The sequence below is a fragment of the Lissotriton vulgaris genome, chromosome 4_1, assembly GCF_964263255.1.
Source record: "Lissotriton vulgaris chromosome 4_1, aLisVul1.2, whole genome shotgun sequence".
NCBI lineage: Eukaryota > Metazoa > Chordata > Amphibia > Caudata > Salamandridae > Lissotriton > Lissotriton vulgaris.
Window position 1 is genome coordinate 1,398,018,886 of NC_141691.1, and position 17,288 is coordinate 1,398,036,173.

Genomic DNA, 17,288 nt, shown 5'->3' on the forward strand with positions numbered 1-17,288 from the left:
ATGATGGTATTAGTGTTGTTTTCATAAGTTTAATAAACTCTTTAACTTTTCCCTTATACTTTACCACAAAAGGATCTCTTTCTCAGTGGCAGAGATTTCTATTTCATGTGGCGGCTGGTGGTCTTTGAAAGTGGTGTGGTGTAATACCATCCACGAGTACACCCCATTTATTTAAAAATATGCCTCACTCACACTCACTCAAGTAGTGGCGAAACTATTTTCAGAGTGGGGTACTGCCATCAATGTTACATCACTGAAGTCATAGGGATTTTAAAATACTCAATGTGTGACCCAAAAAATAAGTGTAGCAAATGTGCCATGCCCATTCTGGGGAGGAGGAATACAGGTGTGGTATGTAGCTGGTGGTGCATTTTGAGGCGCTTGTGTTTTAGTGTACTGTCATTTATAGACTGCACATTTTACATTGAAACCGCCACTGAATTTGCATAGAAGTGCTGTTCTACTGATAAAACTACATAGTACAAATGATAAGGGGCACAAATCAGGTTTCAGCAAATATTTATAATTAGCGGACCACAAAGTAAAGTGTCTAGATTTTTTTGAGCCTATTAAAATGTTTGTGTCCAGCATACTTCAGAATGACAAAAAATTGCTTAATTTGTGCTTTACTAATTGTTGAAATATTTTGAAATATGTATATATTTTATTTACAGGTAATTAAATTTTGTTGTGTGTTAGAAAAAAATTACGTCCTACTGCCTGTAATTCAGAAAGATTGTCACCTTGATCACTTTTACAAAATCTTCTTACATTTCAATCAGAGAAAGAAAAGTAAATACCAGTTTTCAAGTTAAAATAAGCAGCAATTTGTTAGAGCACATAGCTTGACATTTGATATTTGATCATGCAGCAAATGTGATAACATAAACATAAAATTCATAGGCATCTTTATTGCTCATTCACCTTCTGAACACCAGCATGAGTTTTTGGGGGTTTTTACAGTACCCTCAGCCCCCTACTTCCAGCGTCTATGACTTTCTCCCTCCCACATTTCCTCTCTTCCACCTCACTCATTCTAACTTACATTCTCTCACTTACTCATTCTTACTCACAACCTCTTTTACTCACAAACATACTAATACTTGATCTCATTCTCACTTACTAACACACCTATACACACTCACTGACTCTGGGCCCTGATGTAGCTGCACCTGCTTCACCATTAATAGGTACAACCCTGACTATCTTGCTCTCCCTCTTACAACTTCCAAACAATCACTCATTCAGAAACACTCAACCTCCTTCACTCATTCCCTTATACTCACTTCCACTTATTGATACACACTCCCAAACTCAGATTCTCACTCACATTCACTCTCATTGACACTCTAAAACACACTCACACACACCATTTCACTCAATACCACTCACTCTCAATCACTCACAAATTCATATGAATAGAGAAATAATATTTCTTTTTTTTTACTTTGCTTACTTGTGGCCCCATTAGGATGGCGGGCGGATTGTCACCGCCGGCCCGGCAGGGGCAATCCGCCCGCCATCCCCGCAGAAAAGATCCCCGCCATATCACAATGGCTGGGGGGTCCGCGGCGGACGGAAAGACAGTCCGTCGCTTTTCTGCTCGGTTGACAACTTGACATGTCGACCGGGCGGAAAGGGGTTCAATATGGTGGGGGTGTCTGACAGACACTGCCAGCCATATTACTATGTGGCCTTGAACATGCCTTTCTGTGGCGGCATTGCAAACCAAGGAAAGGCATGCAGAGTCTGCTTGGGGGACCCGTTGTGGGCCCCCAGGGACTCCGGGTGGGGGTGGGGGGTGCACATGGGGGGTACCATAGGTACCCCCTGCAGTTCCATGCACAACATGGCGGGCACCGGGCGGTGCCGCTATGTTGTGCATGGAAGTGCCCATCATGCCTTCCTGGCATTGTGGCGGGCGGTGCTGAGTGCACCGCCCGCCGCAATATTAGGAATGCAGGATGCGCCCGCCACTGTGACGGGCGCATCCTAATGGCACCCACAGGACCCCCGCCCTTATGGCCGGCGGTCCCTTTTTATGGCAGGATGGTGGGCGGACAAAGTCCGCCCGCCATCCTAATGTGCCCCTTAGTTAGCAACTTGGAGGATCCATGACAGCGGATCAGTAATCTGGTGCTGGACAATGAAGCCAGAAAGACATGATTTCCAATGAGGAACCAGACAGAGGAGCAAGGGCAGGTTTGAAAAGGGGAAGACCCACCTGAATTCCTCTTTGAACTTCTTGACAGGGCTGGAAGCACAGTCCTATATGCAGCTGGGATAGTGCTGGGGATCTTGCACCTGCTGCTCTATGTTGCTTTTCATTGGCTTCATAGATGCACTAACATGCACCCTGAAAGCCACGGTGCTGCCTGAGGCATGTCTGCTAAATAAAATGGATTGTGACTGTGTGAGGTGATTCTATCTGAACTATTCCCCTTAGACATGCGCAGTTCAGACAGCCAGCTACAGAGTGTTGTATTTTGACAGCACTGTGTATCTGGATCATGCCTCAGCCCCCTACTCCTCCTCCTATCATAAGGATTGTGAAGCTGAGGCAGAGATGGTTGACCTGTGCACTGGCAGTGTTAATCAAAACAAGAAATTTGTGTTTTCATGGACACTGCAATATGAAAAAAGTACAGGGGCCTCACAGGAGGAAGGGTGGCTGTGCCCTGACGTCCCTGATAAGGAGCCACTTCTGCCATCTATGTGTGTAAAGTTATAGTAGCTTTACACTCATGTATTAGGCTTCACCAACTAAATTTTGGGAGTGAAGGCATGTAAGTCTACAATATGTAGTAAATTTAGACTTGTAAATTTTGAATAGAGTAATTAGTAAATGTATTACAAAGCATAAGAGTAAATTTACACATGTACTTTTATTCATATGTAAGTTTACCATTGTGAATAGGGCCCTTAATAGTGTCTATGGTTTGATTATTGAATTCTGAGTTCTCACCCCCAAAGGCAACATCCCAGAGGAGCCTGTGGCTACTTGTCCTTGCAATCCTGGGTGTCAAGTGCTAAAAAGAGTTGTACTTGAACCATTGTTTAAGAGCCATAGGAGGACAGATCCCAGGACACAGTGCCAGTGACCTCAGCTGTCACAGTATGGGCCTAGTTGCCACTGGATGCCCTTAAAGCAAAGCACCTTCCTAGACCACCCCCAACCCTGCCTGAGCGGGGTCTGAACAGAGTAATTAAACAATCTCTCTGATCTGCATGAAGAGACTCGCTGCACATCATGGCTACTAATGTTTTACTTTACTGAAAAAAACTCCAGCTTTGTCTGAAAAACTAAAAAGAATGCTGAGCATCGGCAAAGAAACATAGCACCCATTCAGCACTCCGCTTTTCTTTCAGAATATGCACTGACTGAAAACACAGAGATCCTTTCCAAGCAGTCAGTAATCTCTACAGATGCTTTTGCACCCTTGCTGATCATCATCCTTTCTTCCACTGATGCATAGCACCATATACGACCTGTTGCCCTGGGCTATGTATGATTGTTGCCCGGTTTGCGAGAAAGCCTGTATTTTTTTCACTATATTCATGGGTGCCTGTATTTCTGTCAGACTTAGTGAAAATGGGAGTCTAAATGTGTATTCCATATTTGCATTCTCTATGGGCCTGATTCAGGTAAACTTAGACTTTTTGTAAGTTTACACTTACGTTTGCGGATACTCCACAGTCAAAGCGATGATCTCTGCACATAAAAAGATAGGACATGCAGAGTCGTATAACTCCACACGTAGTTTGTGAATTTCACTTAAAATGGAAATGTGCACATAGGGCCTGATTACGATGTCGGTTTCGGAATCGTTTCCAACCAAATGGGGTTCTGCGAGTCCGACCAACCGATTACGATGCTTCCGAACATCGTTCGGTTGGACTCGAATTGACTTCAATGGTTGCCTGTGTTTCGAATGAGAACACAGGCTGCCATTGAAAAAAGGGGTGGTTGGAGAAAACCTTGCACCGTGTGACGGGCACCCCATGGTGCCTGCCACACTGTGCATGGTTGTAAAGAGGTGTCCCATGGATACCCTCACGGGCCTCAACTACAGGCCTACGGGTGAAGGGGGGCCTGCTACAGGCCCCCAAAGTCAGATACCAACAGCTTTTTCCTGTTGGGCAGACCGATTTAGAACGGACGCCAGAATCGGACATCATAATCGCTCGGTCGGAAACAGTGTTCATAGAGCTGTACGATTCGGCTCCGAATGACTCGGGCTGTCCGAATGTCGTTCGGAACCAAACCAGACAGCCCGAGCAGTTTCCTTGCATCGTAATCCGTCGGTCGGAAATGTATCCGATTCGGTCGGAAACATAGGTTCCGAATCTGATTCTCCGAATCCGAATCCTGTATAGATCCTTTCCAACCGACATCGTAATTGGCCTCAAAGTGTGTGCATGTGTGCCTGTATTTTGCATGCCTCTTAGCATGCAATAAATTAACAACCATTGAGCTTTGTCAATGCTTTTTGTGTTTTTTGTGTTCAGTGATAAATGGCATTTAGGTCTAGTTATATGTATAAGCCAGTTTGTTTTCTGATTGATGAATGGTTTATTGATTACCAATAGCATAGCAAACGTACAGCTAGCTATGCTTTTTTTAGAGACTGTCTTCAACGTTTTGTGTGTATCGATAAGCATATTAATTGATCAGTAATGCTGGTGACCATGCAAGGTCAGTACCATACCAATGGATAAACTATGAAGCCTTCACATTTTGTTTTCTAATAGATTGTGGTGTCTTTAGTGAATGGACGTCCTGGAGCTAAAAATTTCATGCATTCTCCAATTTTGCGAGAATTCACCAAGGCAACTAATATCCGGCTGCATTTCCTCAGAACCAATACCCTTCTTGGACACCTGATTTCAAAAGCTCAACGAGATCCAACGGTCACTCGCAGGGTAAGTGTGGTTAAATATGCTCCTTTGGATGATTAGACACTTTAGTGCCAGTAGTAGGTGTCATATCAAGGCTTGTCGCCCAAAACAACATTGAAACGGAATTGAATCTGTAGAGTGAGTAGTGTGATGGTGGTTGTCTTGGGCATTTTTCAAATATTTCAATAAATTGCCACGTTTTAAAAATCTTTCTGATGTGACCAAGTATAGGTGAGTCGCACACCACTATATACAAAATCGGGAAAAAGCTAGCTGCTTTTCAATTTTGCTTATGAACTTTATACAGCTTTATGGCTGCTCAGAGTTACAATCTAGAGAGAGAGAGAGAGAGAGAGAGAGAGAGAGAGAGAGGGAGAGAGAGAGAGAGAGAGAGAGAAGTCAACTCCTTGAAACTAGATTATTGTGCCAGTCAAGTACTGACAAGCTCACATTCATCTGCCAATGAGTGATTGTGATTATTAGTCATCAAGTCAGAAACTTTTCATTGGAAGATTGCTCCTCCTCAGAAACCGCAGTGCAGTGCAAAAGTGGTGCTCTTTTTTAAAAGGCCTCTGATGTTTGCTAAAAACCTTTGACTTCCTGTTTGTGTTCCTCTGCACAAAATAAGTGTAAGCCGCATTCGGTGATGTGACTCATGCACAGACAAAACGTGGATGCACTAACGGCACAACTGACATTGGAATCACTTGAAGTATCACATTTTTTCGCATATACCAGTTCACCTTAGAGGTGGACAATTCAAATTTGAAATGGCGGTACACTATGCTTCATTTAAGTGTTTTTAGTTATTTCGAGAATTTTTGCACTTTTGCGGTAATGGAATGCCTATAACCCCTCCACGCCCTTCTTTCTAAAGAATCCATCTTGCTGTGGGATCAACAACTCAAATACTAAACAGCCCCTGCATCACCAGTATTAGGTCCGGCTGTTCAATGGCAGATTTCGTTGTAGAAAAATCCCTTGGGGGGGGGTGGGGGGGGGCATAGGTAGGGATAGTGGGGAAAAGGATGGGAGATTCACTCATGCATTATAACCAGGTACGCTCAAAGGGCCTCATTTACGAGGCCCTAGCGGCAATTTTGCGCCACCTCTAGCATTACTTTTTTGACGCTCCGGATGTGTAATGTGCCGCAGCATGTCTACAAGGAGACGCAAAGCCACTTTACGTGGCTTTTCATGGCCTTGTAAAAATGTGGCCTGTTGTGATGTTACTTACCTTATCTTTTATTTTACCTGCTCTGGTATCCTGTCATGCACCTTACCTTGGTTGGAGTCTTCTCGCTCACAGTGTTCTTTTAGAATGTAAGGCTGATGGCACTCTGCGATTGTCAGTTGCAGCTGGGTCGTTGAGGTAGTCAAATGCCAGGTTGTGCTTTCCAGTAAAGATCTTCACTTCTCTTCGTGCTTCCTAGTCTTCTTTGGACAGACACGTCACAACATTTTTGGCGACGATCTTGAAGCTGTGTCCTTGTCCATAGCACAACCTGGCGATCTCCTGGTAGCTTTTGTGCTCTCCTTCCGTATCTGCCTTTCCTGTTCTCGCCACAGCATGCCTGCTTTGTTGACCTGTCCTGCTGCCACATTTCCAAGGTTCTGCTCCAGAATGTAAGGTACTGTGGCATTTTCTTGTCATTTTGGGCTGGCACTGCCATTTGAAGTGCACGCTACCCTCTTGAGCGTTTGCCAACTGAATACGTCACGGATTCTCTGCCACGTCACTGGAACGTACAAGGCACATCTGCAATTCTGTGCGTGCTGTGCACAACGTAAGTAACGTAGCATTACATGCCGCCATCTTGGGAGTTTCCTTCTCCTTCGTTAAACTCCCTTGGCGAGCCACACACTACTCTTCGAAAAGGAAGGACAAGGGAACCCTACTCACAGCGAAACCAGGGTAGTTAATTTATAGCAAGAAGAACAATGGTTCCTGTGGAATAATATACAACTAAGTATAATTGTATATGTGCGCAATCGCAATGCAAAAGGATTATATTGATGTCATAGAAAGAGGAGCCAGACACACTAGTAATTTTGTTTGAAGATACAGGTTTGTATTATTTACACAATATATACAACATTGTCAAGAGAAAAAGAAAAATAAAGCAGGGTTGTGAATATGTGTCCCTACATGAACCTAGCAATTTAGTGACAAACAGTGACATTATTTACAAGGTTTCATGTAGTTTTTAGCTGAAAAAGCGACCCAATTCTTTTTCAAGATTTCAATAGCAACTTTACACAATATTAAGTGCTATAGCAGTGGTTCGCTTTTAAAAACAGTGTCAACAGTGTTTTGCACGGGGGCGTGGCTTGAGCGCCGATGGCGGTGGTCGCCTGAAAGCTCGGCTCCGAGACCGAGCCCGCAATTATCCTGATTTTCGAGGGACACAGGCGCCCGACCCCCCAAACTGAAGAGCGCTGTGGGGGCCGACTCGGGGGGACGCCTGAAGAGACCCGGGAAACAACTGGCCGAGAGAGAATTCGAAGCTGCGAGGTGAGCGGAGCGGAGCTCAAGATGGCGCCCGCTCCGTCTCTGTTGGCCCGGAGAGAGCCACGGACCTGGGGAGACCGCCGTCTCCGGACTCATCTTCCCTACACTTTCCCCCTTGAAGGAACGGCGTTACAACCGACTGCCTGGGTGGCCACGGACACCGGGGACCCTCCCGGACGACTTCCGCCGAGATCGCTGATCACTCCGTAGGCGCTGCGGAGGCTCTGAGTGCCGGAGGGCGTGGCTGGATGCGCCGAGCTGCCCGGAGCGGAGCGGACCTACTCGGTCTCGATCCTGAGGCTAGCGGCGGGCGTGCTCGGCGCCATTGAGTCCGGACCCCCTCGGGTCCTGCGGGAGACAGCGAGCGGCTGAACAACACTTGGACAGACTGCCGGGGGTTCGGCGAGATCGGTGGTTGAAGACGGAGGCCTGACCCGAGCTCGGCAGGGCACTATTACCTGGCGGCGATCGCTCCCTCTCCCCCCCCTCTGCTTGCTCCCGGAGACGAGGCCGCGGCTGAACACTGGACGGCCGACTGGTGAGGGAACCCCGCACCACTACGCTGGGTTCGGCTGACGGCCTACGGCGACACAGACCCACAACCAGTACCTAGAGATATTTTGCTGAAACCCCTTCCTGGCTGGACACCTGTTGGGCTCCCCACCGGAGGACACGGCCATCATGGGGAAGCCAAAGGGAGCTAAGGGTGGCACTCAGGCTGTCTCAGACACGGAGGCTCCTGACAAAGACGACCGGCTGGACCCGGAGAGATCGGGGGGCACTCACCTACAGCAACAATTCGATAGGATCCTGGAGGCAATCGCAGATACACGATCGGCCCTACAACAAGACATTGCTCAGGTTGCGACGAGTTTGGGCCTGCTCAGAGCGGACCATGGTAAGCTCTCAGACAGAGTCAAAGAAGTGGAGAGCTCGGTGGGAATCTTGAAACCCGCGCAAAAGTCCTGGCCGCTGCCATGAAAGATGCCTTATCCCGGATTGGGGACTTGGAGAGACGAGCGGAGGACGCGGAAGGGCGTAACAGGAGGAATAACATCCGCGTGGTGGGCCTACCAGAGAAGATTGAAAATGGCGACATGGTGGCCTATCTGGAGAACTGGCTCCGGACTGTGGTAGCGCCTGAGGGGCTCTCCTCCTTCTACACCTTGGAGCGGGCACACAGGGTGCCGGCCAAGCCTCCACAACAGGGACGATCCCCACGCCCGGTGGTGGTGCGGCTACTGCACTTCCGTGACAGAGATCTCCTCCTCAACGCCGCCAGGCAAAATGGACCGTACCAGGTGGAGAACAGTCAAGTGAACATTTTTCCGGACTATACCTACGAAACCCAGCGAAAGCGGGCCTCCTTCCTGGCGATCAAACGGGAATTGCGGAGCGAGAGCATTCAGTACTCCCTGCTGTTTCCGGCGAAACTCCACATCATCCTAGACGGCACAACCAAATTTTTCGAAAACCCAGAGGCCGTATGCAGCTGGCTTGAGTTATACAGAGCTGGCAAAGATGGCTTTGGTTCCTCCTTCCAATCCACATCGGAAGCTGGGCGTCAACGGAGGTCTAAGAGAATCCGGAGCCGCCGTGGTAGATCGGGCAGACCCTCGACGGTGGAGACCGCGGCGGAGCAGCGAGGGGTGCTAGAGATGGTTTCCAACTTGTCTAGCTCCCAAGGCGGACCCATCACGGAAAACTCGGAACCTGGCGGAGGTGGGGGCCATTCGGACACAGAGGACTCTGAGACTGACAGTGTGAACTTACCTGTGATTACCCCTGATTCGGCAGAAGGCCTACTAGATGGACAGGGATGAACTCGGGTGAGCTGGTTCCAGTTGGGTGAGGCGGCATGGCGGGGGTGGGGGGACCCTGGCGGGAGCTGCTGGGTCATTGATTACCGGGTGGGTTGGGGTAGTACCTTCTTCCCGACCTCCATGATCTGGAGCTCGGTCAAGTCTCGGAAGCATTGAGACACAGTGATCCCCTATTGACGCTCGACCCCCACTCAGCCCTTAAGGCACACCTGCGGTGGCTACCATCAGGTTAGTTGGGGGGGGGTTTCTAAGGGTATAGTTTGGATGGGAACTAGATGGCACTATTTGGGACCTGTTCTGGGGAGGGTGGAGGGGAGTACAGGGCAGGGGGGAGTTCTGTTGTTGTTGGGGGGGAGATCGCCATTGGTGTGGGGCTAACAGTGAATCTGTTTGTATTTGAGCATTGCTGGGGGAAACTGGATGAGACACTATGGGACAATGGCTGATTTAACTAATGTGAAATGTATCACTTGGAATGTGCGGGCCTTCACACCATGTCCAGGCGGCATAAGAGGATTTTTCCGCATTTATTTATAACATAGTATTCAATTGTAGCCAAATTACAAAAAAACAGGAACAATGTTAAGAAAATTCATTTATGCATTTATTCAGAATTGTAAAAATGTGGCATAGGTGTCACAGATGAGTACAAAGGCCTGTTCTTGTGAACATTTTAACTTTACATTGTATAAAACTTTTTTCTTGTGTATACTCTTGAGTCTATATGTTTTTAATTGTTTGCATTACTAATTGTTTTTAACTTTGTACTCATCTGTGACACCTATGCCACATTTTTACAATTCTGAATAAATGCATAAATGAATTTTCTTAACATTTTTCCTGTTTTTTTGTAATTTGGCTACAATTGAATACTATGTGATATATAAATGCGGAAAAATCCCCTTTACAGCCTCACTATATGGTTGGCCTATGTCTAGTGAAACTTTGGGGTTTTGATACATTGTGTGATTGGTATTGCCAAAAAATAGGACTTTTGGGCACTCTCAGAATAACAACAACCACCGTTGTGGCTAACTATTGGGATTTTCTTTGTTTCTCAATACTATTCCCCTGTCCCAGACTGAAAAGATAAGGGGGCCTCCTTGACTTTTTATTACAGACGGCATAAGATCCACGCTTACCTAGTGTGCAGAGGGGTACAGATTGCGCTGCTACAGGAGACACACCTCACTAAGTCAGAAGGATTGGCGCTGCAGCGTAGATGGAGAGGGCAGGTATACTGCACCACATACTCAGCTTATGCGAGAGGCGTGTTGATCTGGGTGCGGGCCGGGGTACCCCTGCAGGTTACTAACTCCGTGGTGGATCCGGAGGGGCGATTTGTGGCAATTTCCGGTACATTGGGGGGTAGAGCTCTGAACATTTGTTGCATTTACGCGCCTAACGTGGACCAACTCGCTTTCCTGACCGCGCTGTCGGGCTCCCTGGCCCATTACCTATCGGGATCCCTCTTGATAGGAGGTGACTTTAATTCGGTGGTGGACGTTGATCTCGACCAATCACATACCCCCCTCCCGGACTCACCAGTCCGTCGAGTGGCCAAAGGTAGGAGGGAGTGGCAGGCCCAATGGGGACTGACGGACATTTGGCGAGCACAGCACCTGCGCACCCGGGACTACTCCCACTTCTCTGGCATGCATGAACTGCATGTGCAGCTGGACGGGATGCTGGGATCGGCGGAACTAGTATCCGCGACCGTGCGGTCTGAATACCTGACGAGGACCATCTCTGATCACAATCCCCTAATAGCAGATTTTCGATGGTTTCCGGGTGCCCCTAGTGTGCCCACTTGGAAGCTGCGCCCCGAGATACTAGAGGATCTGGTGTTTAGGACGGATCTGGAAGACAAATCGCCGAGTACTTCGCGGAGAACGAGGGCACGGCTGGGACGAGGGCCACGGAGTGGGATGCATTTAAAGTGGTGGTTAGAGGATACTGCATAACCAAGAAGGTGGGAATGAGGCGGGTCATTCTAGATGACCTGGCCAACGCTGACCGGAGACTCCGCCAGATGGAGCTTCTTCGCCCCGGCCACCCGGAACTTCAGGAGCAAACCTCAGCAGCGAGGGAAGCGGTAGCTGTGGAGGTCGAACAACTGCATAGCTTCGACTATAAGGCTTACGTGACCAGGTCACTAACGGAGGGGGATAAATCGGTAGCGCTCCTGGCTTGGCTGGCCAACCCCATGAGACGTACTACCCCAACGATGGCAATGTGCACCGCGGAGGGCAACGAAGTATGCACTCAGCCAGAGATTCTTGATTGTTATCTGCGTTACTATGAAAGGTTATACCGCAGTAGACTAACGCAGGACACTGCCCAGATTGATGAATACTTGCAGGGTTTGTCGATCCCCGCTCTAGAGCCTGAACAAGCGAAAGACTTGGGGAGAGACATAGAGCTGGGGGAAATCCGCAGCGCCTTATGGCGAGAAACAAGACTCCGGGCCTAGACGGACTCCCGGTGGAGTTTTATTCCACCTACGCGGACCTCCTGGCTCCCCGGTTATTGGTGGTGTATAGGGAAGCGAAGCGCCTGGGACCCCTCCCCGGCTCGATGTGCGAGGCCCTGGTAGTCCCCCTACTCAAGCCTGGCAGGGAGGGCAATGACCCGGCATCTTACCAACCGCTTTCGATGCTAACGGTTGACTACAAAATTTTGAGCAGCATACTAGCGTCGAGATTGTTGGGTCACATGAGCTCCTTAGTGCATGACGATCAGGCGGGATTCATCCCCAAACGTAACACGACAATGAATATCCGCCGCCTATTCCGCCTACTAGAGGAAATTCACGTTGAGGCCCCGTGCCCCTTAATCCTCTCCATTGACCTTGAAAAGGCTTTCGACAGTTTGGAGTGGGAGTACCTCCGTAGAGTGCTTGTACACTTCGGTCTGGGGGAGGGGTTTCTCCGATGGACCACAGTGCTGTATGCTTCGGCGATGGCCAGAGTGAGATCGGGCCCACTGATCTCCCAACAATACCCAGTGGAACGGGGTACGAGACAGGGATGCTCGTTGTCCCCCCTGCTCTTTGCGCTCGCGGTGGAACCTCTAGCGCTGTCGATTCGGACTGGGGCCTACTTCAGAGGGTTACGAACCTCGACGGGGCAACAATACATCTCTCTCTATGCCGATGACCTGTTGCTCTTCCTTGAGGATTCGGGCGAAGCCCTGGCCGGGGCTGATACAGCCCTTACGACCTTCGGGGAGCTCTCGGGCCTTAGAGTGAACTGGGCCAAAACTTGCTTGTTCCCGGTTCGAAGGGGGGAGCCCCGAACTGACACAACCAGGGGGATTAGATGGGAGCCTAGCTGCCTCAAATACCTAGGAGTATATGTGTATCATGACCCTGCCGATATCCTCGACGGCAATATCGCCCGGTGTGTTTGAGCACTACGGGGCAGTATGAGCTTTTGGGCCACCTTGCCGCTATCGGTGGCAGGACGTATTGCACTGCTGAAAATGGAGGCGCTCCCTCGGCTGCTATATTACTTTAGGACGCTCCCGGTCTGGATCCCACCGGCCACCTTCCGGTCCCTGAATTCCATGCTAGTGGCGTTCCTCTGGGGATCGGGCCGCCGCAGGGTGGCACTCAAGACCCTGATGAGGCCGAAATCAGAGGGGGGCTGGCAGTGCCAGACTTTGAAAAGTACTATTTGGCTGCCCAGTTGCAGACTTATACCCAGGAAGTAGCGCAGGAGTTCCGAGGCCCAGAAGAGAGGAGGGGAAGTGGTATGCCCAGACATGTTATATCCTATATCACACTGCGACAACGGTTAGCCTTGAGGGACCTCACACACGAAGAACGCACCATACGGTTGTGCTGGAACCGTGTACATGGCCGGGCGGAGCTGAAACTTCCGTATGCTCCGGAGATTCCGCTGGGGATGCTCACTGCCTTACCACACGGTGGCGACTGGTCATGATTAAGGCACTGGGAAGACGCAGGGCTACAACTGGTGGGCGACCTCTATGAGGATGGAGTGTTGTTGCCCTTTCAGGAGATTCTGGACCGCTTTGACATACGCCGGGGTGATTTCCTACTTCACGCGGCGGTCACGCGGGCGATCCAGACGCACTGGCAGAAGGGCCTAGAGGAACCACCGACGTCAGTGGTGTGCCAATATGTCATGATGTCGTCGGGGACGGTCAAAGCAGTAACGTGTTTGTATTCCAGATTGGTCAACGAGGGGCTACCCCCACTTGATACACTCAGGACTCGGTGGGAGGCTGACATTTGGAAAGACATACCAGAGACTACGTGGGCACAGCTAATGCGCCGAGCCTGGAAGGGAACGCGTCACGCCCGGTTTCAGTTGGTTCATTTTTATATACTTTACCGGGCCTACTTGACCCCGGAGAAAATTCAGAAATACTTCGCCTTGGACACGGCGGCCTGCCCCAGATGCCGGACGCCTGCCGTTGACCTCATACACATGTTGTGGTCCTGCCCTGCGCTGTCCTCATACTGGTTGCTGATAGGAGACACCCTTAATGGGGTCACTGGGAGGACCCTGGTATTTGACGCTGCAGTAGGGATCCTACATTGGTTCCCTCACACTCCTAAAAACAAACTCTCCAGTAAATTTATTGATCTGGGGCTCATTCTGGCAAAGCGGGAGATAACTAGGCATTGGAAAGCGCGGGTTGGTCCAACAGGCACTAAATGGCGCAATGAACTTCTAAAATGGACTATGGGGGAGAGCACCCTGAGGTATCAACTGGCGAGGCGGCAGCAGAACGGGAAGGCGTTAGAGGCAGCACAGGAGTGGGAGACGTTGGTGCAGGCCTTGCGCGATTACAGCACTTCCAGCGAATCCGATAGTGATGATGGTGAACAGCCTCCGTCCCAGTAGAAATGTATCACAACGATCTCCTATATAGAAGGAAATGGTTTCCTTCCGCAAGCTCTTAGCACACACACAGCGCACCGATGGCGGGGTAGGAGGGAGGGGGTGGTGGATAGAGGTAGAGGGAAGTGGAGTAAGCTCTAACTGACATTGCTGTTTTTCATACCGTATGATTGGTCCTTTGTCCTCTGGGGGGGTTGGGTCGGGTGGGAGGAAAGGGGTGTTTTCAAGTTGTTTAGAAAAGCAGAAGAAGACCGTTCAATTATTCGGATCGACACCAGAAGACCGCTAGACCCTCATACGTGGACTCACTGCAAACGCCGCCCAGCCTCCGGGATGTGGGCTGAATGGCTATGTGCAAGGGGTGTTCCCCTATCGGGGTTTCTTTCTTTTGATTGATACAGGTGATGTGTCTTTGAGCTGATATGTAATTTGGCTAATTCCTGCAATAAAAATATATTTAAACCCCCCCCCAAAAAAAAACTGGGTTTTGCACCTCTCTAGGATGCGGGGTCTCATCAGGACCTATGGTACTGGGGACATCTGGATTGTGACCCGCACAACGCCCGTTAAGGAGTGCCAACCGTGAGAAGTAAGAGGCAAAGATACTTTCAGGGAGACCAAGCCGGGTTCCCTGCTCACAAGTGGTGCACTGGCGGTCCGGATATGGGACCGGGATGTAGAACAAAGTCTTGAATAAGGAGTCCGGGTTTCCACAAAAGCTTGATGTTTGTGCGGGCCAATTATATAAGGAATCCGCGTTATAAATTTTTCTGAATAAATCTCATTGAAGTAACCCATAGGACACGAATGCAGTGTGTAGACGGCTTGGCAGCGAGGTCCGAGTGCCGTGGTGCGATGATGGATGGAGCGTTTGAGCAAATCAAACACTCACCCCCAGTCAACTGATCTGGGTTTAATCCATCACCATTCTTAAGATCACTCCACCACCCAGGTACAGACATGGCCATATGCAAATCAGTCTGAACCTGTGCAACGTTCCGTCCATCACCTTGTGTGTTTTGCTGTTCGCCCTGTGTGGGAAGGATATGCTCACTACACCACTGGAGTCAAGCTATTCTGGCTGATGATGGCTGATAGCCAGAAACCGGTCCTAGGATGCTTCATTCCGGTCCAGGGAAGACATGGCTTGGCAGTTCGGGCTGGACTGTTCCCATGAGGCATAGGGTCAAGACTGATTTGCATATGCCCATGTCTGAACTGGGTTGGCGTGGTGAGCAAAATAACAATGGATTAAACCAAGAACTGTGACTGGGGGCGAATGTTTTGCCAATGTGAAAGAACGATTGCCTTTGCTTTGAGAACTTTCACCCAGGCTGAAATGAACTATTCTGCTATAGAGAGCAAAGCTCTAGCTGCAGCCTGGGGAGTGGAGTATTTCACAGTATACTTGTGGAGTTCCAGGTTTGTTCTAAGGACTGACCACAAGCCCTTAATGAAGATGTTGTCTGCTGGTGGTGTGGGGAAGGGGTTAGCACGCCTAGCCCGGTTTGCTGCTAGACTGCAGGAGTACCTATACGACATTGAGTTCATCCATGGTTGGAAGAACTTTCAGGCTGACTGTTTGTTTTGCATTTCACTTGACTGAGAAGTTGTTGACAATGATGTAGTAAACAAACTTCAAAGGGAGGAAGCTGTTGCCATCGTGCTTGATGTTTGTGAGTGCAGTTTGGGTGCTTTTTCCAGAGTTTGTAAATGAGGCCCACAATATGCAGCATTAGAGCCAACTTATTAAGCAGCACGTTTAACTTATGCATTAGACATGGAAAGGGAAATCATGCAGCAAGAAAAAGCAACGATGAGGAATATGTGATTGAAGGCAAATTATGCAATGCTTTCTATGACATTATTATCTGGCTTTTAACACTCTGACTCACTAGATCCTCCAATACTACAAAATACATAGGTTTCTAAAGAAAGGAAACAAAGCACGTTCAGCAGGTCCTATTCACAATGGTATTCATCAGCAATTAATAAGTTTGACTTGCATGGAAGCAGAGGAACTCTATTTTATTAACTCTGTCCTTTCTACCGCCATGAGTAAAAAGGAATGTACACAACTTATTCAAAATCGGGCTCAACCTATCCAAAATAGTACTCAGCAGGAAGCAAGCTTTCACATATACACATTTTGTACCAAAAGATGTTAGTCATTTATTTGGCCCATCCGAGTTATGTTTCATGGTGAACTAGGAGCTAAAGCAGCCACGGGAAGTGTGTTCATACCAACTATTTATACTCTCAGATGAGTATAGTGAGTGAGTCGCACAGTTCCCAGGAGGATTTATTGGTGGGTGTGTAGGGGATTGATGTATCTGTCAACAAGAAAATTGGGTGCATACACTCAGGGCTGTTGCGGAGAGGGATAGCTGATGATCCTGCCAATTCACCCCTAAAAGCAGCCACTAGTACTCAGTCGAACCAGGGGCGTAACAGTAGCCCCCCAGGCCCTGCGGAGTGGGGGGGGGGCAAAGCACCAGGGGCCTCATTTATGAGGCCCCTTGCGCCATCGGAAGTTCACTTTTCATGAAGTTCCGTGGCGCAGAAGCCTGCGTGGTATTTATCAGGCAGCAGTACGCCAGTTTTTGTGGCGTACTGCTGCCTGATAAATATCAGTCCCTTTAACGCAGTGTTCTGCGTTAAAGGGGCGTGCAATGGGTGTTGCTGGGGGTGTTCCCAGCAACATCCATGGCCTTTTGACACTGTCCCAGATTTACGAGAAATCGTAACTCTGAAGCAGTGCCAAAAGCTTACGCCTCCCCAGGGGAGGCGTAAGGGAGGCACAACTGGGAGAAATGTCTGTATTTCTCCTCGTATTTCCTTTTTCTATGTGTGCTGCATTCTGCAGCACACATAGAAAGAGGAAAAGCCTCTTGTGATTATTTTTGTACAGAAAGGTTTCCCTTCCTGTACAAAAATAATCTTCCCCGCAACGCAGGCACCCTTGCACCATTGTGCAAGGGTGCCTGCGCTGGCGCAGGCAGCCCATTGTGCGCTGGCGCAGGGGAAAAGGACAGGAATGCGCCATATCTTATAGATACGGCGCATTTCTGCCCTTTTCTTTTGCCGTAGGGAAGCGCAGCAGGAAGGCCTGCTGCGCTTCCCTACGGCAAAAAGTCATAAATGAGGCCCACATTGTGCTCTTTCTCTGATGAGCCAAGT

At 49.1% G+C, this 17,288-nt stretch overlaps 1 protein-coding gene across 1 annotated transcript in view; it reads left to right on the forward strand.

Moving 5' to 3' along the window:
• LAMA3 (laminin subunit alpha 3) overlaps window positions 1-17,288 on the forward strand; it is a 1,118,674-nt gene that overhangs the window by 240,819 nt on the left and 860,567 nt on the right. Inside the window, exon 5 of the mRNA XM_086917979.1 lies at window positions 4,753-4,923. Within this exon, the coding sequence (XP_086774105.1) occupies window positions 4,753-4,923 (171 nt within the window). The remainder of the gene's footprint in view (window positions 1-4,752; window positions 4,924-17,288) is intronic.